The sequence below is a fragment of the Ascaphus truei genome, chromosome 4 (assembly GCF_040206685.1).
Source record: "Ascaphus truei isolate aAscTru1 chromosome 4, aAscTru1.hap1, whole genome shotgun sequence".
Classification (NCBI taxonomy): Eukaryota; Metazoa; Chordata; class Amphibia; order Anura; family Ascaphidae; genus Ascaphus; species Ascaphus truei.
The window spans coordinates 128,844,307-128,871,525 of record NC_134486.1 but is presented as its reverse complement, the minus strand read 5'-3'; the positions used below and the strand labels follow the sequence as shown (position 1 = coordinate 128,871,525).

The 27,219-nt window shown below is 54.5% G+C and overlaps 1 protein-coding gene across 8 annotated transcripts in view; it reads right to left on the bottom strand.

Annotated features, from left to right (window-relative positions):
- The window catches only part of UTRN (utrophin), a 678,467-nt gene that overhangs the window by 435,767 nt on the left and 215,481 nt on the right, over positions 1 to 27,219 (bottom strand). For all 8 annotated transcript variants that reach the window (XM_075596593.1, XM_075596597.1, XM_075596594.1 and 5 more), the window contains 4 exons: positions 5,666 to 5,845; positions 4,359 to 4,487; positions 3,567 to 3,737; positions 2,084 to 2,245 (listed from right to left, as the gene is read on the bottom strand). In XM_075596593.1, the coding sequence (XP_075452708.1) occupies positions 2,084 to 2,245; positions 3,567 to 3,737; positions 4,359 to 4,487; positions 5,666 to 5,845 (642 nt within the window). The remainder of the gene's footprint in view (positions 1 to 2,083; positions 2,246 to 3,566; positions 3,738 to 4,358; positions 4,488 to 5,665; positions 5,846 to 27,219) is intronic.

The following is a 27,219-nucleotide window of genomic DNA, read 5'->3' as shown; positions in this document are numbered from 1 at the left end:
GCCCCCCAGAAAAATCTCCCGCCCCCCAGTTTACACACCCCTGACCTACAGTATGATATGGGTGTTTCCATTCAAGGGACATGAGGAACTAAAGTGTACTAATGGCAGTGTTATGTTTAAGGGTTATGTCTGCTAAATGAATGCCTTTAACCACATTTTTTAATCATTTTGTAAGTTATTATCTAGCTTGTCCGGGATGGGAAGGGAGCGAAGATAGCAGGGATACACCATGAAAAATAAAAAATAAATGCATACAATAGTGTAATAAGTTCTTTTCAATCTGGATAAAACATGTATGTCTTGGCTCTATAGCAATGCCTACTTACAGCAGGTCAAAAGGTAAAAAGCATTGATCTACACAGCAGGTAGAAAGGTGTCAGGATCTTCAGGAACAACAGCCCAGGTTTACAGCATAAGAAATCAGCACCTCAGCTCAGACGTCAGTAGATGTGAGTGGATCAGAGACATGCAAAAGAAAGGCAGACCATAGTGTCGATCGTGCATAAAATTTATATAAACAAACAACAAATTTTAGGAATTGTACTCACATTGTGTACATAATCATAGTTCACATAAGGCTTTACTTGAGGCAAATGGAGTGCTGGTTCAGTGTGGAGCAGCTCACCGGGGATCTTCTCCTTAGACTCACAACAGACCGGGTGGGAGATGGCGTCTGACGTCACATCCGCTGTTGGGGTGACGGCATCCGGTCTTGGAGGCAAACGGTGGGGGAACTCAGCAACTCTGAAGCCTTCAGTAGAAAGAGCAGCTGCAGCAATGAAAGTGGCTCTACGCGTTTCGTCGTACTAGACAACTTCCTCAGGAGCAATGAATCTGCTCCTGAGGAAGTTGTCTAGTACGACGAAACGCGTAGAGCCACTTTCATTGCTGCAGCTGCTCTTTCTACTGAAGGCTTCAGAGTTGCTGAGTTCCCCCACCGTTTGCCTCCAAGACCGGATGCCGTCACCCCAACAGCGGATGTGACGTCAGACGCCATCTCCCACCCGGTCTGTTGTGAGTCTAAGGAGAAGATCCCCGGTGAGCTGCTCCACACTGAACCAGCACTCCATTTGCCTCAAGTAAAGCCTTATGTGAACTATGATTATGTACACAATGTGAGTACAATTCCTAAAATTTGTTGTTTGTTTATATAAATTTTATGCACGATCGACACTATGGTCTGCCTTTCTTTTGCATGTCTCTGATCCACTCACATCTACTGACGTCTGAGCTGAGGTGCAGATTTCTTATGCTGTAAACCTGGGCTGTTGTTCCTGAAGATCCTGACACCTTTCTACCTGCTGTGTAGATCAATGCTTTTTACCTTTTGACCTGCTGTAAGTAGGCATTGCTATAGAGCCAAGACATACATGTTTTATCCAGATTGAAAAGAATTTATTACACTATTGTATGCATTTATTTTTTATTTTTCATGGTGTATCCCTGCTATCTTCGCTCCCTTCCCATCCCGGACAAGCTACTATTGAAAGGAATCTGTACACATTCCTGGAAGGTTGAGAATTTGATCAGTGATCACCTTGACACATTTTATTTTGAATTTTAATTTTGTGCACTATTTTATCACAGATTGGGTGTGGTTAGCGCCGGTAACAAATCACTTTAAGTTCAGTAAGTTATTATCTAAACATGGTGAGCTCTAACTTGGGAGGGGTTTGATTTCCTCTGGCTGCTTCTTTTTGACTGCTGTCACTGTGTGATCAGTAAGGGTGTACACAGCCAGGGGCACTTCTCCCCTCCCCCATCCCCTTACCTTTGTTGGATCCCTGACAAGGGAATGGGTGTTCTAAGGCTAAAGAAAACACTTTATTGACAAAAACTTCCCCACTCAGAGGACTGTAAGAAAAGCAATTGCAATTCATGTCCCCAAAAAATAAAAGCAGACAATGGTTGCTATTAGCACGGTTATATTTGTTTAGGAAAGCCAATTTGATTGTTCAATTGGCCAGCTACGTTGGATTGCACCTTTAACAATGAAGGTTATCACACGTGAATGTAGCATTTCAACCAGTCAACCTCTCTTCTTCTCGCTCTTCTAAAAGATTACTGTATTTGTGCTACCCACCTTTTCATCTTCACTTGTTGATTGTAAATGCCTCTCCACCACATTCTGGACACTAAATAGTTCAGCTTCAAACTTCTCCAAGTCTGCAGCAGGAGGCTCAGTCTTAACAAATTCCTCTGCTGGACCAACGGTATATGTCTGAGGATCATGACTCACCAGCATCTAAACAGAAAACACATTCAAACAGAAACTGAGTGTACTGTATACAACAACTGGCCATTCATCTCTCCATGAAGAGAATAGGGGGGTGGGAAAATATTAAAATAAGAAATGACTCCAAGCTGTAATTCTAAAACTATAGACATAACTTTTTTTATCTTATAATCTACTTTGGTTCTCCGAAGAAGGTCCCTCTGGCAATAATCACCTAATATCACAACTTTTGTGCCCTGGTGTTGTACTTGGATTACTTTGGTGTGTGTGTGTGTATGTATGTGTGTGTTTATATATGTGTGTGTGTGTGTGTGTGTGTGTGTGTGTGTGTGTGTGTGTGTGTGTGTATATATATATATATATATATATTATAGAAATTATATTATTTTTTATATATATATATATATATATATATATATATATATATATATATATATATATATATATATATATATGATGAGACCCATTAAGGTCGAAACAGCTGTCTGTGGGTGGTTTTCTGGGTATGCACCTTAACCCTGGCTGTGCTCAAAGCTGTGACCATGCAGCAAGCTTAAGCCTATAGGGAACCATGTTAAAAATGGTTTTTGAAGCAAAAAGTGTCACTGTGTGCTCATTTGCATGTCATTTCCCAGAATCCCTTGCTGCAGTGGAAGTGCTGTGTGCAGGGTGATAATGGGGAAAGGCAGGGTTGCAGACCTGCCTAAGACATGCAGATGAGCATACAGTTGTATTTACATTTGCATATTTGCTTTGCTGTGGAGGGTTTTTGTCACTTTTTTTTTACTCACCATATCTTAACTCAGTATTATGGTTGGCCCATCCTTTAGCTTCTTTGCATACCCAGTTAATCAACCCCACACTGATGAGACCCATTAAGGTCGAAACAGCTGTCTGTGGGTGGTTTTCTGGGTATGCACCTTAACCCTGGCTGTGCTCAAAGCTGTGACCATGCAGCAAGCTTAAGCCTATAGGGAACCATGTTAAAAATGGTTTTTGAAGCAAAAAGTGGCACTGTGTGCTCATTTGCATGTCATTTCCCAGAATCCCTTGCTGCAGTGGAAGTGCTGTGTGCTGGGTGATAATGGGGAAAGGCGGGGTTGCAGACCTGCCTAAGACATGCAGAGGAGCATACAGTTGTATTTACATATATATATATATATATATATATATATATATATATATTATTACTTTCGAATGATAGAGACAATACAATACACAAGGAACTACATTCAGAGCCCAGGGATAAGAGCATCAGATATTAAAAGAATCGCTGCCTCAGAGAGCTGAACACATAAGAGTGTCCTCTTCGCCTTAATCTGGCACTCACTTTGGCAGCCTTAATGTGCTGTGACACTTTTTCGAAGTTGCGGTTGAGTTCAGCCAGTTTTGGTTCCACGAGTTGGCGGCAGGAAGTACCCCGGCTGTTCATCAGGATAATGGCCTGCTCACGAACATTGTCTACCCGGATGCCAACATCATCCAGCTCCGACCGCAGGCGCTGAAATCAAATAAAGGTATTCAAACTAATCAACAACAATGCACATATGTGTCAACAATACAGGAGTCTAGAGCGCACCTTATTGTATTTCAGATTATTCTCTGTTTTTTAAACTTATTTATAACTTATAATTTAGAAATGTATCTATTTCTCATCTTGGGTGGGGTTTTATTTTGGTCACAAATTGATAAAGTGGATGATAATTTGTTTTAGTACTTTTATACTTTTCACTTTCATTGCATGTTTTTAACAAATAGAAGAACTATACTTGAATATGTTAAATACACAAATAAAAACATTACAAAAACAATGAAAAAAATCGAAGGCATGTGGTCACAGTTAGCAACAATTGTCACTGAAACTCAATCAATTAGAAAAATTAAAAAACCTATTCAGGACATATAGGAATACAAAAAAGGCTACAAAAAAAATAATATCCTCCCACGCGTTTCACTTTCTCAAAGAGTCAAACAATTCCCTGGTTCTAGCATACTATATGCAGAGAGAGCACTGTTCATTGTAGATATAAAAAGATGATTATAAAAGCTTTGCTTCAGGTAAATTCATTCAAAAAGTACCAGACCGGTGTCGGTGTGCTGTGTATAGCAAAACTTTCTTTACCGTCACAGTCTCTTCCTTTTTGCTCGCCGGCTTTTTCTCGATCTCATCCAGCAGAGCTTCTGCTTGGTAAAGCCACGTGCTTATGTGAGCGACATTTTCATCGAAAATCTCCATCTGGCTCTGGTGATTCTAACAAAACACAGACAGGCGCATTTGCCAAACGCATTCAAGTGACCGGCTAACGAGGAACACTCATTTTCAGAGTTACCGGAGCACCAAATTGATCTAATAGAAGTGATCTATTTAATAGTGTAGTGCTACGTGATTGATGTTTTTAAAGGGCAGTCCCAATAAAAACAAACGTTAAACAACTTATCAGTGTAATTGGTTTCCTTACACTTACAAAGTTTTGCTTATTTGCCTCCTGTACAAAACTGAACCTTTGCTTTATTTTTGGTAAATATTGTTTTTCCTCTTAAACTCTGTGACGTATTGAGACAACATAACATACTCTCCAACATTTGACAACTGAAAATAGGTGCACATTAGTTCCTCCATCACTGCAGGATATAGGTCCTGACAAGCAAGCGAAAACTTTGTGGATGCATTTTAATACATCACTTTTATATTATATATTGCTTTGTGTGTGTATATACACACACATGCATACATACACATACACACACATATACTAGAAGTTGTAATAGAAACCCATTTGACAAAAATAAATAAAAGATCAGAGCTATTTTAGTTATAAGTGCCGGTATTATGTCACCAGTAGCCAGCTGCTCTGATCAGCTGAAAGTTCTGAGCTTAAACCAATGGGTGCGGGAGACAGACAATGGTGCTCTCTGTGGAAGGTATGAGCACAGAACTTATAAGTTTGTTCATCAAAAGTGAATTGCAGGCCCCTCTGAAAGAGAAAAGGTTCATTGAAGATTATGACTTGCAGGTGGCCAACTCAGAATTGTGGACCTTATAGCTAAGCAGACCACCTTTCTCAATGCTTTGTAAGTAATGTTACAATGTAGCCTATGCCACAACATCTACAGTACCTCTTCTCCGTCCGGTTCCTGTACTTCGAATGTCTGCAATTTACACAAACCTGCATCAAGTAAACTGGCTACATTGTCTGACCGGTGTCTAGAGTGGATAGAAAGAGAAAGAAGCCTCGCCCACAGACAATGTCTTGTTTCTCGGCTTTTCTTTTTAAAGCAGATTCAGAACATTTACCTGACGGCGCAGCCCATTCGCTGTATAATTGGTCGAAAGTGTAAATTTTAACCACGAACAGAGTCAATGTGACTTTAAAACTAGTCATTTCCCCCAGTGCACAGAGGTGTGAGCATGTGTGTGCGTTTCCTCACCAAGAGTGTGTTGCACCAGTCTTCTGTCCAGGTGCGGACTCTACTCCAGCCGGCGTTCAGGACACACAGCTTCTCTTCCAGGAGTCCCTCGCTGCCGTCCACCAGGCACTGCAGCGCAGCGCTGCTCTCCGTCACGCTGTTCAGATCGCTCTTCCTCTTCTCCAGCTCCTTCAACACGTTCTGCAAAAGTAACAGGCCAGATTATTCACAGCACGCTCCCAAACTCTTTGCACTCTGTCCCAGAAAGCTGCTTAACACCTTCAGTACAGGGCAGGCCATTGATACGCTGTTGTGTAATAGGATGCAGAGTCCCTGGGAACTGAAGTGGTTCATTTAAATCCTGCAAAGCTTTGGACAAAACAATAACACACCCGAGCAAGTGAGGCCCATACACACTGAGCCTCTACCCCAGCTTTTATATTTCTGCAGAAAGTGCTTGCAAAACAAAGTTATATATATATATATATTTTTTTTTTTTTTTTTAAACTGTCTCACATGCTAAGAGCAGTCTTAGCTAGCAAAATATTAAAGTTGCATTGAAAGGGCAATACCTCCTAAGATTAAAGTGAACTAAGGACAGTGGAATGTCATGTTTTAATAAGAGAAATATACCTAATTAAGCAGCAAAACATGGTGACACTTTAAAAAACAAAACATTTTTTATTGGTTTGAAGCAGGGGGTCTCCGGGTCTTTGAACCGCGTTAATTTCAGCTCCGGGGACCCCCTGCTCATCGAGGGTGCCAGTATCCCTGTGCAATTTAAATGTCCCGGTCATGCTGGGAAACAGGAAGCTGCAACAGATGACGCCACGGCTTCTTATTGGTCTGCATGATGTGGGAAAGTTAAAGCCGCCATTTTGTTAGACACATAGTTCCCCGACTGTATAGATATTGGCACCGCTACAGAGGTAAGAAACACTGGAAAAAGAGGGTCCCCAGAGCTGAAATTAAGACGGTTCAGCTTCGTAAATCTCCTGCTTCAAACCTATAACTGTAAAAAAATAATAATAAATAAATGAAAACAGAATTGCGGCTTTAACACTGTAATATATATATACAGATACACACATATATATATATATATATATATATATATATATATATATATATATATATACAGTGTTCGACAAACCTATACATTTGCTCGCCCCGGGCGAGTGGATTTAACCCCCGGGCGAGTAAATATTGGCCCAAGCAGCACACGTTTGGTACTAGGTGTCGAGTAGATTTTTTTGTGTGGCGAGTAGAATATATAAAGCATTGTTGAGTTTTTACAATCTTTATCTCGTGTCCTCTGGTGAAGAGAGGGTTTGTCAGTCCTCAACTGTTAATTGTGGTCTTTGTTTAGTAATTATGAATCCATCATTAGTCACACATAATAGGTTAAGCCTCCAGGGGGGTAGCGGGAGGGGTTAAACCCTTAATGACCATAGCAGGTTTAACCTCTTCATTACCTTAGTGGTTAGCCACCAGGGTAATGAAGCAGGGGGTCTCCGGAGCAGAACGCATTAATTTCAAGCCCGGGGACCCCCTGCTTCCCGAGGTAGAAGCCTCAGCATGGGGTGCCAGTATCTGGGGCTGTTTAAATGTCCCAGTCAAGTGAGTCTTGACGCGAGATATTTAAACTTGCAGGAGATACCGGCATCCTGCAATCCAATGTAAAAATAATAACAATAATGCGATTTGCTGTAAGAGCTGTGCAGGCAGACACACACAGAGAGAGGGGCCGCTTCTCTCTGATCTCTCGGCGCAGCTCTTACAGACTGGTGGCGGCCCGGTAGGATTAGCGCTACGGGAGTCCCATTCAGAAGCAGGGGACCCCCGCTGCGTTAATCCTTCTGGGAAATTCCCTACGCGATGGGCCGTGATCGCACTTGGGTCGCGGTCCAAACTGTGGAAATATAGATTTATATCACGTACAATATAGAAATAGGATATACATTCAAGTTCATCTATGAAAACGCCCTTTAAATAACGACATTGTTCATACGTAGGGCATTTTGCCATTCATAAAAATGAGAAATGAGTCGACAAACCTAGTGTAGTACTGGGACTAGGCCAAAATGCCTCCCCTCTAAAGCTTAGAGAAACACAGCAAACAAGCGCCTTCTGTTAATATCCATCATCTGAGCGTGTTCAGCATGCAACTTGCTATGAGGTGATTAAAGATTCATTATCCAGGAGTCATTGGCGTCCCTGGTGCAGCTAGGCCACCGGTGAGTTATAATTAGGTCGTTTAGTGAGTCAGGCACCATTTGTTTAGGCCGCGCGTCCTGATAATTCAGGAAGAAGTCACTACCCAATTACTGCCGGTGCAGCCGCTGGCGATGTGCCTTCTCTTCCCTCTCGCTTTCTTTGTTACTATTTGAGATCAGGATATAGAAGTGTCAATGTGACGGGAGTTCTTATTTACATGGGTCTTACATAATGCACAATAGCCAATCAATACTAAGGTGGGGCCTACTTCCACATCACAGTATATCAGAGCAGGGGCTGCAGGCTAGCTCCACCAGGGCCCCCGAACTACAGCCTTGATATGGGCAGTTTGATGAGCAAGGGGAGGAGGGGTGGTGCAGGTCGGGGAGCAGAAAGAGGGGGCCGGGGAGCCGTCCTCTCTATGGAAGGGCCCACTTGTGTACTGCACTATTTGTGAGCCCAGCAGAGGACGGAGCTCGGCAGCTAATCAATGAAACTTCAGCCGACTTCCAGATGGATGAGCTCAACTTCTGTGAGTAGCAGGCAGGCTCCCCTCTGCTACCAGGCACAGGAAATGTGTCCTCCCGTTCCCCTCCCCCCGGCAGTCCTGTATATTAGTACAGTATATTTGACACATTTCTTAACAGTTTGGTTTTATGGGATGTTAATTAGCACTTGGATAGCAACAGCAATAAACTTTACCAAAACAATAAGAGAGAGAGAGAGAGTTGTTTTATGCTCTTCATTTTGGTCAGTGAACTCTGAACCCTGTAGTGTAATCATAGGATAACTGTCCCATACATGTTTTTCACTGCAGATACACACTGCAGCTCCTCTGTCCAAATGTTTAAAGATTGCAAGTGGTGTCTTATGGTAGAGAACCACTTCATAACTAGGGTTGCATGGTGGCTTCTCCAAAAATACAGGACACAATGGTGAAAGGTGCAACATGCTCAAGACACACACACACACACACACACACACACACACACACACACACACACACACAACACACACACACACACACACACACCCTCTTGCCTCTTCCCACTCCATGCTATTTCCTCCTCTCTTTTTACTGGACAGAGTATCCAAATACAGGACAGTTCGGTTCAATACTGGACACTAAGCAACCCTATGAATCGTAACTATGGTCCTAAATCAGATTAGGGTAATTAGAGATGGTATCCCTTTGCTCTGTCTAATGTTCACACATCTGGACAGTATTGCACAGAAACTCCAATTTCGAGTCAATGACAGATCCATGTGACAGTGCCCCGATCGGCACTATCACAATAATGAACAACCCCTCAATGGCTCTTTTCTGTCATGATTATATTCCCTACAAATTTTAGACAATTGGCCTCCATGGTTAGACAAGCATTCTGTATCAATGTGAACGTCATCTGACCCAAATAAGTGCGATCAGAGGTCTCTGGGTAAAAAAGTGTGTGTGCCGAACACTCGCATTTTAAGTGAAACTTCTTTGTGTTTTGTCACTGTTTTGTCACAGAAATTGTATTTGTGATGATGATGTTTTTAATTAAAATCAAAAACAGAATTTTAGTGCCAAAACGCAAAGAAGTTTCACTTAGAACGTGCATGCGCAGCTCCCCCCCATATTAACTATTTGTACTACTATATGTATAGTAACTGTGAATTCCTTGTGTGCGTGTGTGTATCCATGTGTGTATGTGCCTCTGTCTCTGTGCGGCTCTGTGTGTCTGTGCGTCTCTGTGTCCGTGTCTGTGCGTCTCTGTGTCCGTGTCTGTGCGTCTCTGTGTCCGTGTGTCTCTGTGACTGTGTCCGTGCGTCTCTGTGTCCGTGCCCGTGCGTCTCTGTGTCCGTGCGTCTCTGTGTCCGTGCGTCTCTGTGTCCGTGTCCGTGCGTCTCTGTGTCCGTGTCCGTGCGTCTCTGTGTCCGTGCGTCTCTGTGTCCGTGTCCGTGCGTTTCTGTGTCCGTGCGTCTCTGTGTCCGTGTCCGTGCGTCTCTGTGTCCGTGTCCGTGCGTCTCTGTGTCCGTGTCCATGCGTCTCTGTGTCCGTGCGTCTCTGTGTCCGTGTCCTTGCGTCTCTGTGTCCGTGCGTCTCTGTGTCCGTGTCCGTGCGTCTCTGTGTCCGTGCGTCTCTGTGTCCGTGTCCGTGCGTCTGTGTCCGTGTCCGTGCGTCTCTGTGTCCGTGTCCGTGCGTCTCTGTGTCCGTGTCCGTGTCCGTGCGTCTCTGTGTCCGTGTCCGTGCGTCTCTGTGTCCGTGTCCATGCGTCTCTGTGTCCGTGCGTCTCTGTGTCCGTGTCCTTGCGTCTCTGTGTCCGTGCGTCTCTGTGTCCGTGTCCGTGCGTCTCTGTCTCCGTGTCCGTGCGTCTCTGTGTCCGTGTCCGTGCGTCTCTGTGTCCGTGTCCGTGCGTCTCTGTGTCCGTGTCCGTGCGTCTCTGTGTCCGTGTCCGTGCGTCTCTGTGTCCGTGCGTCTCTGTGTCCGTGTCCGTGCGTCTCTGTGTCCGTGTCCGTGCGTCTCTGTGTCCGTGTCCATGCGTCTCTGTGTCCGTGCGTCTCTGTGTCCGTGTCCGTGCGTGTCCGTGCCCGTGCGTCTCTGTGTCCGTGTCCTTGCGTCTCTGTGTCCATGCGTCTCTGTGTCCTTGCGTCTCTGTGTCCGTGCGTCTCTGTGTCCGTGCGTCTCTGTGTCCGTGCGTCTCTGTGTCCGTGCGTCTCTGTGTCCGTGCGTCTCTGTGTCCGTGCGTCTCTGTGTCCGTGTCCGTGCGTCTCTGTGTCCGTGTTTGTGCGTCTCTGTGTCCGTGTCTGTGCGTCTCTGTGTCCGTGCGTCTCTGTGTCCGTGCGTCTCTGTGTCCGTGTTTGTGCGTCTCTGTGTCCGTGCGTCTCCGTGTCCGTGCGTCTCCGTGTCCGTGCGTCTCTGTGTCCGTGTCCGTGCGTCTCTGTGTCCGTGTCCATGCGTCTCTGTGTCCGTGCGTCTCTGTGTCCGTGTCCGTGCGTCTCTGTGTCCGTGTCCATGCGTCTCCGTGTCCGTGCGTCTGTGTCCGTGTCCGTGCGTCTCTGTGTCCTTGCGTCTCTGTGTCCGTGCGTCTCTGTGTCCGTGTCCTTGCGTCTCTGTGTCCGTGTCTGTGCGTCTCTGTGTCCGTCTCTGTGCGTCTCTATGTCCGTGTCCGTGCGTCTCTGTGTCCGTGTCTGTGCGTCTCTGTGTCCGTGCGTCTCTGTGTCCGTGTCCGTGCGTCTCTGTGTCCGTGCGTCTCTGTGTCCGTGCGTCTCTGTGTCCGTGTCTGTGCGTCTCTGTGTCTGTGCGTCTCTGTGTCCGTGTCCTTGCGTCTCTGTGTCCGTGCGTCTCTGTGTTTGTGCGTCTCTGTGTCCGTGTCTGTGCGTCTCTGTGTCTGTGCGTCTCTGTGTTTGTGCGTCTCTGTGTCCGTGTCTGTGCGTCTCTGTGTCTGTGCGTCTCTGTGTCCGTGTCCTTGCGTCTCTGTGTCCGTGTCTGTGCGTCTCTGTGTCCGTGTCTGTGCGTCTCTGTGTCCGTGCGTCTCTGTGTCCGTACGTCTCTGTGTCCGTGCGTCTCCGTGTCCGTGCGTCTCCGTGCGTCTCCGTGTCCGTGCGTCTCCGTGTCCGTGTCCGTGCGTCTCTGTGTCCGTGTCCGTGCGTCTCCGTGCGTCTGTGTCCGTGTCCATGCGTCTCTGTGTCCGTGTCCGTGCGTCTCTGTGTCCGTGTGTCTCTGTGTCCGTGTCTGTGCGTCTCTGTGTCCGTGTCCATGCGTCTGTGTCCGTGCGTCTCTGTGCATCTCTGTGTCCGTGTCCGTGCGTCTCTGTGTCCGTGTCTGTGCGTCTCTGTGTCTGTGTCTGTGTCCGTGTCCATGCGTCTGTGTCCGTGCGTCTCTGTGCATCTCTGTGTCCGTGTCCGTGCGTCTCTGTGTCCGTGTCCGTGCGTCTCCGTGTCCGTGCGTCTGTGTCCGTGTCCATGCGTCTCTGTGTCCGTGCGTCTCTGTGTCCGTGTCCTTGCGTCTCTGTGTCCGTGCGTCTCTGTGTCCGTGTCCGTGCGTCTCTGTGTCCGTGTCTGTGCGTCTCTGTGTCCGTGTCCATGCGTCTGTGTCCGTGCGTCTCTGTGCATCTCTGTGTCCGTGTCCGTGCGTCTCTGTGTCCGTGTCCGTGCGTCTCTGTGTCCGTGTCCGTGCGTCTCTGTGTCCGTGTCCGTGCGTCTCTGTGTCCGTGTCCGTGCGTCTCTGTGTCCGTGTCCGTGCGTCTCTGTGTCCGTGCGTCTCTGTGTCCGTATCTGTGCGTCTCTGTGTCCGTGCGTCTCTGTGCGTCTCTGTGTCCGTGCGTCTCTGTGCGTCTCTGTGTCCGTGTCTGTGCGTCTCTGTGTCCGTGCGTCTGTGTCCATGCGTCTCTGTGTCCGTGTCTGTGCGTCTCTGTGTCCGTGCGTCTGTGTCCATGCGTCTCTGTGTCCGTGTCTGTGCGTCTCTGTGTCCGTGTCCGTGCGTCTCTGTGTCCGTGTCTGTGCGTCTCTGTGTCCGTGTCTGTGCGTCTCTGTGTCCGTGTCTGTGCGTCTCTGTGTCCGTGTCTGTGCGTCTCTGTGCGTCTCTGTGTCCGTGTCTGTGCGTCTCTGTGTCCGTGTCTGTGCGTCTCTGTGCGTCTCTGTGTCCGTGTCTGTGCGTCTCTGTGTCCGTCTCTGTGCGTCTCTGTGTCCGTGTCCGTGCGTCTCTGTGTCCGTGTCTGTGCGTCTCTGTGTCTGTGCGTCTCTGTGTCTGTGCGTCTCTGTGTCCGTGTCCGTGCGTCTGTGTCCGTCTCTGTGCGTCTCTGTGTCCGTGTCTGTGCGTCTCTGTGTCCGTGTCTGTGCGTCTCTGTGTCCGTGTCTGTGCGTCTCTGTGTCCGTGTCCGTGCGTCTCTGTGTCCGTGTCTGTGCGTCTCTGTGTCCGTGTCTGTGCGTCTCTGTGTCCGTGTCTGTGCGTCTCTGTGCCCGTGTCCGTGCGTCTCTGTGTCCGTGTCTGTGCGTCTCTGTGACTGTGTCCGTGCATCTCTGTGTCCGTGTCTGTGCGTCTCTGTGTCCGTGTCTGTGCGTCTCTGTGACTGTGTCCGTGCATCTCTGTGTCCGTGCGTCTCTGTGTCCGTGCGTCTCTGTGTCCGTGTTTGTGCGTCTCTGTGTCCGTGTCTGTGCGTCTCTGTGTCCGTGTCTGTGCGTCTCTGTGTCCGTGCGTCTCCGTGTCCGTGCGTCTCCGTGTCCGTGCGTCTCCGTGTCCGTGCGTCTCTGTGTCCGTGTCCGTGCGTCTCCGTGTCCGTGCGTCTGTGTCCGTGTCCATGCGTCTCTGTGTCCCTGCGTCTCTGTGTCCGTGTCCTTGCGTCTCTGTCTCCGTGTCCGTGCGTCTCTGTGTCCGTGTCCTTGCGTCTCTGTGTCCGTGCGTCTCTGTGTCCGTGTCCGTGCGTCTCTGTCTCCGTGTCCGTGCGTCTCTGTGTCCGTGTCCGTGCGTCTCTGTGTCCGTGTCCGTGCGTCTCTGTGTCCGTGTCCGTGCGTCTCTGTGTCCGTGTCCGTGCGTCTCTGTGTCCGTGTCCGTGCGTCTCTGTGTCCGTGTCCGTGCGTCTCTGTGTCCGTGTCCGTGCGTCTCTGTGTCCGTGTCCGTGCGTCTCTGTGTCCGTGTCCGTGCGTCTCTGTGTCCGTGCGTCTCTGTGTCCGTGTCCGTGCGTGTCCGTGCCCGTGCGTCTCTGTGTCCGTGTCCTTGCGTCTCTGTGTCCATGCGTCTCTGTGTCCTTGCGTCTCTGTGTCCGTGCGTCTCTGTGTCCGTGCGTCTCTGTGTCCGTGCGTCTCTGTGTCCGTGCGTCTCTGTGTCCGTGCGTCTCTGTGTCCGTGCGTCTCTGTGTCCGTGTCCGTGCGTCTCTGTGTCCGTGTTTGTGCGTCTCTGTGTCCGTGTCTGTGCGTCTCTGTGTCCGTGCGTCTCTGTGTCCGTGCGTCTCTGTGTCCGTGTTTGTGCGTCTCTGTGTCCGTGCGTCTCCGTGTCCGTGCGTCTCCGTGTCCGTGCGTCTCTGTGTCCGTGTCCGTGCGTCTCTGTGTCCGTGTCCATGCGTCTCTGTGTCCGTGCGTCTCTGTGTCCGTGTCCGTGCGTCTCTGTGTCCGTGTCCATGCGTCTCCGTGTCCGTGCGTCTGTGTCCGTGTCCGTGCGTCTCTGTGTCCTTGCGTCTCTGTGTCCGTGCGTCTCTGTGTCCGTGTCCTTGCGTCTCTGTGTCCGTGTCTGTGCGTCTCTGTGTCCGTCTCTGTGCGTCTCTATGTCCGTGTCCGTGCGTCTCTGTGTCCGTGTCTGTGCGTCTCTGTGTCCGTGCGTCTCTGTGTCCGTGTCCTTGCGTCTCTGTGTCCGTGCGTCTCTGTGTCCGTGCGTCTCTGTGTCCGTGTCTGTGCGTCTCTGTGTCTGTGCGTCTCTGTGTCCGTGTCCTTGCGTCTCTGTGTCCGTGCGTCTCTGTGTTTGTGCGTCTCTGTGTCCGTGTCTGTGCGTCTCTGTGTCTGTGCGTCTCTGTGTTTGTGCGTCTCTGTGTCCGTGTCTGTGCGTCTCTGTGTCTGTGCGTCTCTGTGTCCGTGTCCTTGCGTCTCTGTGTCCGTGTCTGTGCGTCTCTGTGTCCGTGTCTGTGCGTCTCTGTGTCCGTGCGTCTCTGTGTCCGTACGTCTCTGTGTCCGTGCGTCTCCGTGTCCGTGCGTCTCCGTGTCCGTGCGTCTCCGTGTCCGTGTCCGTGCGTCTCTGTGTCCGTGTCCGTGCGTCTCCGTGCGTCTGTGTCCGTGTCCATGCGTCTCTGTGTCCGTGTCCGTGCGTCTCTGTGTCCGTGTGTCTCTGTGTCCGTGTCTGTGCGTCTCTGTGTCCGTGTCCATGCGTCTGTGTCCGTGCGTCTCTGTGCATCTCTGTGTCCGTGTCCGTGCGTCTCTGTGTCCGTGTCTGTGCGTCTCTGTGTCTGTGTCTGTGTCCGTGTCCATGCGTCTGTGTCCGTGCGTCTCTGTGCATCTCTGTGTCCGTGTCCGTGCGTCTCTGTGTCCGTGTCCGTGCGTCTCCGTGTCCGTGCGTCTGTGTCCGTGTCCATGCGTCTCTGTGTCCGTGCGTCTCTGTGTCCGTGTCCTTGCGTCTCTGTGTCCGTGCGTCTCTGTGTCCGTGTCCGTGCGTCTCTGTGTCCGTGTCTGTGCGTCTCTGTGTCCGTGTCCATGCGTCTGTGTCCGTGCGTCTCTGTGCATCTCTGTGTCCGTGTCCGTGCGTCTCTGTGTCCGTGTCCGTGCGTCTCTGTGTCCGTGTCCGTGCGTCTCTGTGTCCGTGTCCGTGCGTCTCTGTGTCCGTGTCCGTGCGTCTCTGTGTCCGTGCGTCTCTGTGTCCGTATCTGTGCGTCTCTGTGTCCGTGCGTCTCTGTGCGTCTCTGTGTCCGTGCGTCTCTGTGCGTCTCTGTGTCCGTGTCTGTGCGTCTCTGTGTCCGTGCGTCTGTGTCCATGCGTCTCTGTGTCCGTGTCTGTGCGTCTCTGTGTCCGTGCGTCTGTGTCCATGCGTCTCTGTGTCCGTGTCTGTGCGTCTCTGTGTCCGTGTCCGTGCGTCTCTGTGTCCGTGTCTGTGCGTCTCTGTGTCCGTGTCTGTGCGTCTCTGTGTCCGTGTCTGTGCGTCTCTGTGTCCGTGTCTGTGCGTCTCTGTGCGTCTCTGTGTCCGTGTCTGTGCGTCTCTGTGTCCGTGTCTGTGCGTCTCTGTGCGTCTCTGTGTCCGTGTCTGTGCGTCTCTGTGTCCGTCTCTGTGCGTCTCTGTGTCCGTGTCCGTGCGTCTCTGTGTCCGTGTCTGTGCGTCTCTGTGTCCGTGTCTGTGCGTCTCTGTGTCTGTGCGTCTCTGTGTCCGTGTCCGTGCGTCTGTGTCCATCTCTGTGCGTCTCTGTGTCCGTGTCTGTGCGTCTCTGTGTCCGTGTCTGTGCGTCTCAGTGTCCGTGTCCGTGCGTCTCTGTGTCCGTGTCTGTGCGTCTCTGTGTCCGTGTCTGTGCGTCTCTGTGTCCGTGTCTGTGCGTCTCTGTGCGTCTCTGTGCCCGTGTCCGTGCGTCTCTGTGTCCGTGTCTGTGCGTCTCTGTGACTGTGTCCGTGCATCTCTGTGTCCGTGTCTGTGCGTCTCTGTGTCCGTGTCTGTGCGTCTCTGTGACTGTGTCCGTGCATCTCTGTGTCCGTGGGTCTCTGTGTCCGTGCGTCTCTGTGTCCGTGCGTCTCTGTGTCCGTGTTTGTGCGTCTCTGTGTCCGTGTCTGTGCGTCTCTGTGTCCGTGCGTCTCCGTGTCCGTGCGTCTCCGTGTCCGTGCGTCTCCGTGTCCGTGTCCGTGCGTCTCTGTGTCCGTGTCCGTGCGTCTCCGTGTCCGTGCGTCTGTGTCCGTGTCCATGCGTCTCTGTGTCCGTGCGTCTCTGTGTCCGTGTCCTTGCGTCTCTGTGTCTGTGCGTCTCTGTGTCCGTGCGTCTCTGTGTCCGTGTCCGTGCGTCTGTGTCCGTGTCTGTGCGTCTCTGTGTCCGTGCGTCTCTGTGTCCGTGTCCTTGCGTCTCTGTGTCCGTGCGTCTCTGTGTCCGTGCGTCTCTGTGTCTGTGCGTCTCTGTGTCCGTGTCCGTACGTCTCTGTGTCCGTGCGTCTCTGTGTCCGTATCTGTGCGTCTCTGTGCGTCTGTGTCCGTGCGTCTCTGTGCGTCTCTGTGTCCGTGTCCGTGCGTCTCTGTGTCTGTGCGTCTCTGTGTCCGTACGTCTCTGTGTCCGTGCGTCTCCGTGTCCGTGCGTCTCCGTGTCCGTGCGTCTCCGTGTCCGTGCGTCTCCGTGTCCGTGCGTCTCCGTGTCCGTGTCCGTGCGTCTCTGTGTCCGTGTCCGTGCGTCTCCGTGTCCGTGCGTCTGTGTCCGTGTCCATGCGTCTCTGTGTCCGTGTCCGTGCGTCTCTGTGTCCGTGTCCGTGCGTCTCCGTGTCCGTGTCCGTGCGTCTCCGTGTCCGTGCGTCTCCGTGTCCGTGCGTCTGTGTCCGTGTCCTTGCGTCTCTGTGTCCGTGCGTCTCTGTGTCCGTGTCCGTGCGTCTCTGTGTCCGTGCGTCTGTGTCCGTGTCTGTGCGTCTCTGTGTCCGTGTCCGTGCGTCTCTGTGTCCGTGTCCGTGCGTCTCTGTGTCCGTGCGTCTCTGTGTCCGTGCGTCTCTGTGTCCGTATCTGTGCGTCTCTGTGTCCGTGCGTCTCTGTGCGTCTCTGTGTCCATGCGTCTCTGTGCGTCTCTGTGTCCGTGTCCGTGCGTCTCTGTGTCTGTGCGTCTCTGTGTCCGTGTCCGTGCGTCTCTGTGTCCGTGCGTCTCTGTGTCCGTGCGTCTCTGTGTCCGTATCTGTGCGTCTGTGTCCGTGCGTCTCTGTGCGTCTCTGTGTCCGTGCGTCTCTGTGCGTCTCTGTGTCCGTGTCCGTGCGTCTCTGTGTCTGTGCGTCTCTGTGTCCGTACGTCTCTGTGTCCGTGCGTCTCCGTGTCCGTGCGTCTCCGTGTCCGTGCGTCTCCGTGCGTCTCCGTGTCCGTGCGTCTCTGTGTCCGTGTCCGTGCGTCTCCGTGTCCATGCGTCTCTGTGTCCGTGCGTCTCTGTGTCCGTGTCCTTGCGTCTCTGTGTCCGTGCGTCTCTGTGTCCGTGCGTCTCTGTGTCCGTGCGTCTCTGTGTCCGTGTCCGTGTCTGTGCGTCTCTGTGTCCGTGTCCGTGCGTCTCTGTGTCCGTGTCCGTGCGTCTGTGTCCGTCTCTGTGCGTCTCTGTGTCCGTGTCTGTGCGTCTCTGTGTCCGTGTCTGTGCGTCTCTGTGTCCGTGTCCGTGCGTCTCTGTGTCCGTGTCTGTGCGTCTCTGTGTCCGTGTCTGTGCGTCTCTGTGTCCGTGTCTGTGCGTCTCTGTGCGTCTCTGTGTCCGTGTCTGTGCGTCTCTGTGTCCGTGTCTGTGCGTCTCTGTGTCCGTGTCTGTGCGTCTCTGTGTCCGTGTCTGTGCGTCTCTGTGTCCGTGTCCATGCGTCTCTGTGTCCGTGCGTCTCTGTGTCCGTGTCCTTGCGTCTCTGTGTCCGTGCGTCTCTGTGTCCGTGTCCGTGCGTCTCTGTGTCCGTGTCTGTGCGTCTCTGTGTCCGTGTCCATGCGTCTGTGTCCGTGCGTCTCTGTGCATCTCTGTGTCCGTGTCCGTGCGTCTCTGTGTCCGTGTCCGTGCGTCTCTGTGTCCGTGTCCGTGCGTCTCTGTGTCCGTGTCCGTGCGTCTCTGTGTCCGTGTCCGTGCGTCTCTGTGTCCGTGCGTCTCTGTGTCCGTATCTGTGCGTCTCTGTGTCCGTGCGTCTCTGTGCGTCTCTGTGTCCGTGCGTCTCTGTGCGTCTCTGTGTCCGTGTCTGTGCGTCTCTGTGTCCGTGCGTCTGTGTCCATGCGTCTCTGTGTCCGTGTCTGTGCGTCTCTGTGTCCGTGCGTCTGTGTCCATGCGTCTCTGTGTCCGTGTCTGTGCGTCTCTGTGTCCGTGTCCGTGCGTCTCTGTGTCCGTGTCTGTGCGTCTCTGTGTCCGTGTCTGTGCGTCTCTGTGTCCGTGTCTGTGCGTCTCTGTGTCCGTGTCTGTGCGTCTCTGTGCGTCTCTGTGTCCGTGTCTGTGCGTCTCTGTGTCCGTGTCTGTGCGTCTCTGTGCGTCTCTGTGTCCGTGTCTGTGCGTCTCTGTGTCCGTCTCTGTGCGTCTCTGTGTCCGTGTCCGTGCGTCTCTGTGTCCGTGTCTGTGCGTCTCTGTGTCCGTGTCTGTGCGTCTCTGTGTCTGTGCGTCTCTGTGTCTGTGCGTCTCTGTGTCCGTGTCCGTGCGTCTGTGTCCGTCTCTGTGCGTCTCTGTGTCCGTGTCTGTGCGTCTCTGTGTCCGTGTCTGTGCGTCTCAGTGTCCGTGTCCGTGCGTCTCTGTGTCCGTGTCTGTGCGTCTCTGTGTCCGTGTCTGTGCGTCTCTGTGTCCGTGTCTGTGCGTCTCTGTGCGTCTCTGTGCCCGTGTCCGTGCGTCTCTGTGTCCGTGTCTGTGCGTCTCTGTGACTGTGTCCGTGCATCTCTGTGTCCGTGTCTGTGCGTCTCTGTGTCCGTGTCTGTGCGTCTCTGTGACTGTGTCCGTGCATCTCTGTGTCCGTGGGTCTCTGTGTCCGTGCGTCTCTGTGTCCGTGCGTCTCTGTGTCCGTGTTTGTGCGTCTCTGTGTCCGTGTCTGTGCGTCTCTGTGTCCGTGCGTCTCCGTGTCCGTGCGTCTCCGTGTCCGTGCGTCTCCGTGTCCGTGTCCGTGCGTCTCTGTGTCCGTGTCCGTGCGTCTCCGTGTCCGTGCGTCTGTGTCCGTGTCCATGCGTCTGTGTCCGTGCGTCTCTGTGTCCGTGTCCTTGCGTCTCTGTGTCTGTGCGTCTCTGTGTCCGTGTCCGTGCGTCTCTGTGTCCGTGTCCGTGCGTCTGTGTCCGTGTCTGTGCGTCTCTGTGTCCGTGCGTCTCTGTGTCCGTGTCCTTGCGTCTCTGTGTCCGTGCGTCTCTGTGCGTCTCTGTGTCCGTGCGTCTCTGTGTCTGTGCGTCTCTGTGTCCGTGTCCGTACGTCTCTGTGTCCGTGCGTCTCTGTGTCCGTATCTGTGCGTCTCTGTGCGTCTCTGTGTCCGTGCGTCTCTGTGCGTCTCTGTGTCCGTGTCCGTGCGTCTCTGTGTCTGTGCGTCTCTGTGTCCGTACGTCTCTGTGTCCGTGCGTCTCCGTGTCCGTGCGTCTCCGTGTCCGTGCGTCTCCGTGTCCGTGCGTCTCCGTGTCCGTGCGTCTCCGTGTCCGTGCGTCTCCGTGTCCGTGTCCGTGCGTCTCTGTGTCCGTGTCCGTGCGTCTCCGTGTCCGTGCGTCTGTGTCCGTGTCCATGCGTCTCTGTGTCCGTGTCCGTGCGTCTCTGTGTCCGTGTCCGTGCGTCTCCGTGTCCGTGTCCGTGCGTCTCCATGTCCGTGCGTCTCCGTGTCCGTGCGTCTGTGTCCGTGTCCTTGCGTCTCTGTGTCCGTGCGTCTCTGTGTCCGTGTCCGTGCGTCTCTGTGTCCGTGCGTCTGTGTCCGTGTCTGTGCGTCTCTGTGTCCGTGTCCGTGCGTCTCTGTGTCCGTGTCCGTGCGTCTCTGTGTCCGTGCGTCTCTGTGTCCGTGCGTCTCTGTGTCCGTATCTGTGCGTCTCTGTGTCCGTGCGTCTCTGTGCGTCTCTGTGTCCATGCGTCTCTGTGCGTCTCTGTGTCCGTGTCCGTGCGTCTCTGTGTCTGTGCGTCTCTGTGTCCGTGTCCGTGCGTCTCTGTGTCCGTGCGTCTCTGTGTCCGTGCGTCTCTGTGTCCGTATCTGTGCGTCTGTGTCCGTGCGTCTCTGTGCGTCTCTGTGTCCGTGCGTCTCTGTGCGTCTCTGTGTCCGTGCGTCTCTGTGTCTGTGCGTCTCTGTGTCCGTACGTCTCTGTGTCCGTGCGTCTCCGTGTCCGTGCGTCTCCGTGTCCGTGCGTCTCCGTGCGTCTCCGTGTCCGTGCGTCTCTGTGTCCGTGTCCGTGCGTCTCCGTGTCCATGCGTCTCTGTGTCCGTGCGTCTCTGTGTCCGTGTCCTTGCGTCTCTGTGTCCGTGCGTCTCTGTGTCCGTGCGTCTCTGTGTCCGTGCGTCTCTGTGTCCGTGTCCGTGTCTGTGCGTCTCTGTGTCCGTGTCCGTGCGTCTCTGTGTCCGTGTCCGTGCGTCTGTGTCCGTCTCTGTGCGTCTCTGTGTCCGTGTCTGTGCGTCTCTGTGTCCGTGTCTGTGCGTCTCTGTGTCCGTGTCCGTGCGTCTCTGTGTCCGTGTCTGTGCGTCTCTGTGTCCGTGTCTGTGCGTCTCTGTGTCCGTGTCTGTGCGTCTCTGTGCGTCTCTGTGTCCGTGTCTGTGCGTCTCTGTGTCCGTGTCTGTGCGTCTCTGTGTCCGTGTCCGTGCGTCTCTGTGTCCGTGTTTGTGCGTCTCTGTGTCCGTACGTCTCTGTGTCCGTGCGTCTCCGTGTCCGTGCGTCTCCGTGTCCGTGCGTCTCCGTGTCCGTGCGTCTCCGTGTCCGTGTCCGTGCGTCTCTGTGTCCGTGTCCGTGCGTCTCCGTGTCCGTGCGTCTGTGTCCGTGTCCATGCGTCTCTGTGTCCGTGCGTCTCTGTGTCCGTGTCCTTGCGTCTCTGTGTCCGTGCGTCTCTGTGTCCGTGTCCGTGCGTCTCTGTGTCCGTGTCCGTGCGTCTGTGTCCGTGTCTATGCGTCTCTGTGTCCGTGTCCGTGCGTCTCTGTGTCCGTGTCCTTGCGTCTCTGTGTCCGTGCGTCTCTGTGTCCGTGTTTGTGCGTCTCTGTGCGTCTCTGTGCCCGTGCGTCTCTGTGTCCGTGCGTCTCTGTGTCCGTGCGTCTCTGTGTCCGTGTCCGTGCGTCTCTGTGTCCGTGTCCGTGCGTCTCTGTGTCCGTGTCCGTGCGTCTCTGTGTCCGTGTCCGTGCGTCTCTGTGTCCGTGTCCGTGCGTCTCTGTGTCCGTGCGTCTCTGTGTCCGTGTCCGTGCGTCTCTGTGTCCGTGCGTCTCTGTGACTGTGTCCGTGCATCTCTGTGTCCGTGCGTCTCTGTGTCCGTGTCCATGCGTCTCTGTGTCCGTGCGTCTCTGTGTCCGTGTCCGTGCGTCTCTGTGTCCGTGTCTGTGCGTCTCTGTGTCCGTGTCCGTGCGTCTCTGTGTCCGTGTCCTTGCGTCTCTGTGTCCATGCGTCTCTGTGTCCGTGTCCTTGCGTCTCTGTGTCCGTGTCTGTGCGTCTCTGTGTCCGTGTCTGTGCGTCTCTGTGTCCGTGTCTGTGCGTCTCTGTGTCCGTGTCTGTGCGTCTCTGTGCGTCTCTGTGCCCGTGCGTCTCTGTGTCCGTGCGTCTCTGTGTCCGTGCGTCTCTGTGTCCGTGTCCGTGCGTCTCTGTGTCCGTGTCCGTGCGTCTCTGTGTCCGTGTCCGTGCGTCTCTGTGTCCGTGTCCGTGCGTCTCTGTGTCCGTGCGTCTCTGTGTCCGTGTCCGTGCGTCTCTGTGTCCGTGCGTCTCTGTGACTGTGTCCGTGCATCTCTGTGTCCGTGCGTCTCTGTGTCCGTGTCCATGCGTCTCTGTGTCCGTGCGTCTCTGTGTCCGTGTCCGTGCGTCTCTGTGTCCGTGTCCGTGCGTCTCTGTGTCCGTGTCCATGCGTCTCTGTGTCCGTGCGTCTCTGTGTCCGTGTCCTTGCGTCTCTGTGTCCGTGCGTCTCTGTGTCCGTGTCTGTGCGTCTCTGTGTCCGTGTCTGTGCGTCTCTGTGTCCGTGTCCTTGCGTCTCTGTGTCCGTGCGTCTCTGTGTCCTTGCGTCTCTGTGTCCGTGCGTCTCTGTGTCCGTGTTTGTGCGTCTCTGTGTCCGTGTCTGTGCGTCTCCGTGCGTCTCTGTGTCCGTACGTCTCTGTGTCCGTGCGTCTCCGTGTCCGTGCGTCTCCGTGTCCGTGCGTCTCCGTGTCCGTGTCCGTGCGTCTCTGTGTCCGTGTCCGTGCGTCTCTGTGTCCGTGCGTCTCTGTGTCCGTGTCCGTGCGTCTCTGTGTCCGTGCGTCTCTGTGACTGTGTCCGTGCATCTCTGTGTCCGTGCGTCTCTGTGTCCGTGTGCATGCGTCTCTGTGTCCGTGCGTCTCTGTGTCCGTGTCCGTGCGTCTCTGTGTCCGTGTCTGTGCGTCTCTGTGTCCGTGTCCGTGCGTCTCTGTGTCCGTGTCCTTGCGTCTCTGTGTCCGTGCGTCTCTGTGTCCGTGTCCTTGCGTCTCTGTGTCCGTGTCTGTGCGTCTCTGTGTCCGTGTCTGTGCGTCTCTGTGTCCGTGTCTGTGCGTCTCTGTGTCCGTGTCTGTGCGTCTCTGTGCGTCTCTGTGCCCGTGCGTCTCTGTGTCCGTGCGTCTCTGTGTCCGTGCGTCTCTGTGTCCGTGTCCGTGCGTCTCTGTGTCCGTGTCCGTGCGTCTCTGTGTCCGTGTCCGTGCGTCTCTGTGTCCGTGTCCGTGCGTCTCTGTGTCCGTGCGTCTCTGTGTCCGTGTCCGTGCGTCTCTGTGTCCGTGCGTCTCTGTGACTGTGTCCGTGCATCTCTGTGTCCGTGCGTCTCTGTGTCCGTGTCCATGCGTCTCTGTGTCCGTGCGTCTCTGTGTCCGTGTCCGTGCGTCTCTGTGTCCGTGTCCGTGCGTCTCTGTGTCCGTGTCCATGCGTCTCTGTGTCCGTGCGTCTCTGTGTCCGTGTCCTTGCGTCTCTGTGTCCGTGTCTGTGCGTCTCTGTGTCCGTGTCTGTGCGTCTCTGTGTCCGTGTCTGTGCGTCTCTGTGTCCGTGTCCGTGCGTCTCTGTGTCCGTGTCCTTGCGTCTCTGTGTCCGTGCGTCTCTGTGTCCTTGCGTCTCTGTGTCCGTGCGTCTCTGTGTCCGTGTTTGTGCGTCTCTGTGTCCGTGTCTGTGCGTCTCCGTGCGTCTCTGTGTCCGTACGTCTCTGTGTCCGTGCGTCTCCGTGTCCGTGCGTCTCCGTGTCCGTGCGTCTCCGTGTCCGTGTCCGTGCGTCTCTGTGTCCGTGTCCGTGCGTCTCTGTGTCCGTGTCCATGCGTCTCTGTGTCCGTGTCTGTGCGTCTCTGTGTCTGTGCGTCTCTGTGTCTGTGCGTCTCTGTGTCCGTGTCCGTGCGTCTGTGTCCGTCTCTGTGCGTCTCTGTGTCCGTGTCTGTGCGTCTCTGTGTCCGTGTCTGTGCGTCTCTGTGTCCGTGTCTGTGCGTCTCTGTGTCCGTGTCCGTGCGTCTCTGTGTCCGTGTCTGTGCGTCTCTGTGTCCGTGTCTGTGCGTCTCTGTGTCCGTGTCTGTGCGTCTCTGTGCGTCTCTGTGCCCGTGTCCGTGCGTCTCTGTGTCCGTGTCTGTGCGTCTCTGTGACTGTGTCCGTGCATCTCTGTGTCCGTGTCTGTGCGTCTCTGTGTCCGTGTCTGTGCGTCTCTGTGACTGTGTCCGTGCATCTCTGTGTCCGTGCGTCTCTGTGTCCGTGCGTCTCTGTGTCCGTGTTTGTGCGTCTCTGTGTCCGTGTCTGTGCGTCTCTGTGTCCGTGCGTCTCCGTGTCCGTGCGTCTCCGTGTCCGTGCGTCTCCGTGTCCGTGTCCGTGCGTCTCTGTGTCCGTGTCCGTGCGTCTCCGTGTCCGTGCGTCTGTGTCCGTGTCCATGCGTCTCTGTGTCCGTGCGTCTCTGTGTCCGTGTCCTTGCGTCTCTGTCTCCGTGTCCGTGCGTCTCTGTGTCCGTGTCCTTGCGTCTCTGTGTCCGTGCGTCTCTGTGTCCGTGTCCGTGCGTCTCTGTCTCCGTGTCCGTGCGTCTCTGTGTCCGTGTCCGTGCGTCTGTGTCCGTGTCCGTGCGTCTCTGTGTCCGTGTCCGTGCGTCTCTGTGTCCGTGTCCGTGCGTCTCTGTGTCCGTGTCCGTGCGTCTCTGTGTCCGTGTCCGTGCGTCTCTGTGTCCGTGTCCGTGCGTCTCTGTGTCCGTGTCCATGCGTCTCTGTGTCCGTGCGTCTCTGTGTCCGTGTCCGTGCGTGTCCGTGCCCGTGCGTCTCTGTGTCCGTGTCCTTGCGTCTCTGTGTCCATGCGTCTCTGTGTCCTTGCGTCTCTGTGTCCGTGCGTCTCTGTGTCCGTGCGTCTCTGTGTCCGTGCGTCTCTGTGTCCGTGCGTCTCTGTGTCCGTGCGTCTCTGTGTCCGTGCGTCTCTGTGTCCGTGTCCGTGCGTCTCTGTGTCCGTGTTTGTGCGTCTCTGTGTCCGTGTCTGTGCGTCTCTGTGTCCGTGCGTCTCTGTGTCCGTGCGTCTCTGTGTCCGTGTTTGTGCGTCTCTGTGTCCGTGCGTCTCCGTGTCCGTGCGTCTCCGTGTCCGTGCGTCTCTGTGTCCGTGTCCGTGCGTCTCTGTGTCCGTGTCCATGCGTCTCTGTGTCCGTGCGTCTCTATGTCCGTGTCCGTGCGTCTCTGTGTCCGTGTCCATGCGTCTCCGTGTCCGTGCGTCTGTGTCCGTGTCCGTGCGTCTCTGTGTCCTTGCGTCTCTGTGTCCGTGCGTCTCTGTGTCCGTGTCCTTGCGTCTCTGTGTCCGTGTCTGTGCGTCTCTATGTCCGTGTCCGTGCGTCTCTGTGTCCGTGTCTGTGCGTCTCTGTGTCCGTGCGTCTCTGTGTCCGTGCGTCTCTGTGTCCGTGCGTCTCTGTGTCCGTGCGTCTCTGTGTCCGTGTCTGTGCGTCTCTGTGTCTGTGCGTCTCTGTGTCCGTGTCCTTGCGTCTCTGTGTCCGTGCGTCTCTGTGTTTGTGCGTCTCTGTGTCCGTGTCTGTGCGTCTCTGTGTCTGTGCGTCTCTGTGTTTGTGCGTCTCTGTGTCCGTGTCTGTGCGTCTCTGTGTCTGTGCGTCTCTGTGTCCGTGTCCTTGCGTCTCTGTGTCCGTGTCTGTGCGTCTCTGTGTCCGTGTCTGTGCGTCTCTGTGTCCGTGCGTCTCTGTGTCCGTGCGTCTCTGTGTCCGTGCGTCTCCGTGTCCGTGCGTCTCCGTGTCCGTGCGTCTCCGTGTCCGTGTCCGTGCGTCTCTGTGTCCGTGTCCGTGCGTCTCCGTGCGTCTGTGTCCGTGTCCATGCGTCTCTGTGTCCGTGTCCGTGCGTCTCTGTGTCCGTGTGTCTCTGTGTCCGTGTCTGTGCGTCTCTGTGTCCGTGTCCATGCGTCTGTGTCCGTGCGTCTCTGTGCATCTCTGTGTCCGTGTCCGTGCGTCTCTGTGTCCGTGTCTGTGCGTCTCTGTGTCTGTGTCTGTGTCCGTGTCCATGCGTCTGTGTCCGTGCGTCTCTGTGCATCTCTGTGTCCGTGTCCGTGCGTCTCTGTGTCCGTGTCCGTGCGTCTCCGTGTCCGTGCGTCTGTGTCCGTGTCCATGCGTCTCTGTGTCCGTGCGTCTCTGTGTCCGTGTCCTTGCGTCTCTGTGTCCGTGCGTCTCTGTGTCCGTGTCCGTGCGTCTCTGTGTCCGTGTCTGTGCGTCTCTGTGTCCGTGTCCATGCGTCTGTGTCCGTGCGTCTCTGTGCATCTCTGTGTCCGTGTCCGTGCGTCTCTGTGTCCGTGTCCGTGCGTCTCTGTGTCCGTGTCCGTGCGTCTCTGTGTCCGTGTCCGTGCGTCTCTGTGTCCGTGTCCGTGCGTCTCTGTGTCCGTGCGTCTCTGTGTCCGTATCTGTGCGTCTCTGTGTCCGTGCGTCTCTGTGCGTCTCTGTGTCCGTGCGTCTCTGTGCGTCTCTGTGTCCGTGTCTGTGCGTCTCTGTGTCCGTGCGTCTGTGTCCATGCGTCTCTGTGTCCGTGTCTGTGCGTCTCTGTGTCCGTGCGTCTGTGTCCATGCGTCTCTGTGTCCGTGTCTGTGCGTCTCTGTGTCCGTGTCCGTGCGTCTCTGTGTCCGTGTCTGTGCGTCTCTGTGTCCGTGTCTGTGCGTCTCTGTGTCCGTGTCTGTGCGTCTCTGTGTCCGTGTCTGTGCGTCTCTGTGTCCGTGTCTGTGCGTCTCTGTGTCCGTGTCTGTGCGTCTCTGTGCGTCTCTGTGTCCGTGTCTGTGCGTCTCTGTGTCCGTCTCTGTGCGTCTCTGTGTCCGTGTCCGTGCGTCTCTGTGTCCGTGTCTGTGCGTCTCTGTGTCCGTGTCTGTGCGTCTCTGTGTCTGTGCGTCTCTGTGTCTGTGCGTCTCTGTGTCCGTGTCCGTGCGTCTGTGTCCGTCTCTGTGCGTCTCTGTGTCCGTGTCTGTGCGTCTCTGTGTCCGTGTCTGTGCGTCTCTGTGTCCGTGTCCGTGCGTCTCTGTGTCCGTGTCTGTGCGTCTCTGTGTCCGTGTCTGTGCGTCTCTGTGTCCGTGTCTGTGCGTCTCTGTGCGTCTCTGTGCCCGTGTCCGTGCGTCTCTGTGTCCGTGTCTGTGCGTCTCTGTGACTGTGTCCGTGCATCTCTGTGTCCGTGTCTGTGCGTCTCTGTGTCCGTGTCTGTGCGTCTCTGTGACTGTGTCCGTGCATCTCTGTGTCCGTGGGTCTCTGTGTCCGTGCGTCTCTGTGTCCGTGCGTCTCTGTGTCCGTGTTTGTGCGTCTCTGTGTCCGTGTCTGTGCGTCTCTGTGTCCGTGCGTCTCCGTGTCCGTGCGTCTCTGTGTCCGTGCGTCTCCGTGTCCGTGTCCGTGCGTCTCTGTGTCCGTGTCCGTGCGTCTCCGTGTCCGTGCGTCTGTGTCCGTGTCCATGCGTCTCTGTGTCCGTGCGTCTCTGTGTCCGTGTCCTTGCGTCTCTGTGTCCGTGCGTCTCTGTGTCCGTGTCCGTGCGTCTCTGTGTCCGTGTCCGTGCGTCTGTGTCCGTGTCTGTGCGTCTCTGTGTCCGTGCGTCTCTGTGTCCGTGTCCTTGCGTCTCTGTGTCCGTGCGTCTCTGTGCGTCTCTGTGTCCGTGCGTCTCTGTGTCTGTGCGTCTCTGTGTCCGTGTCCGTACGTCTCTGTGT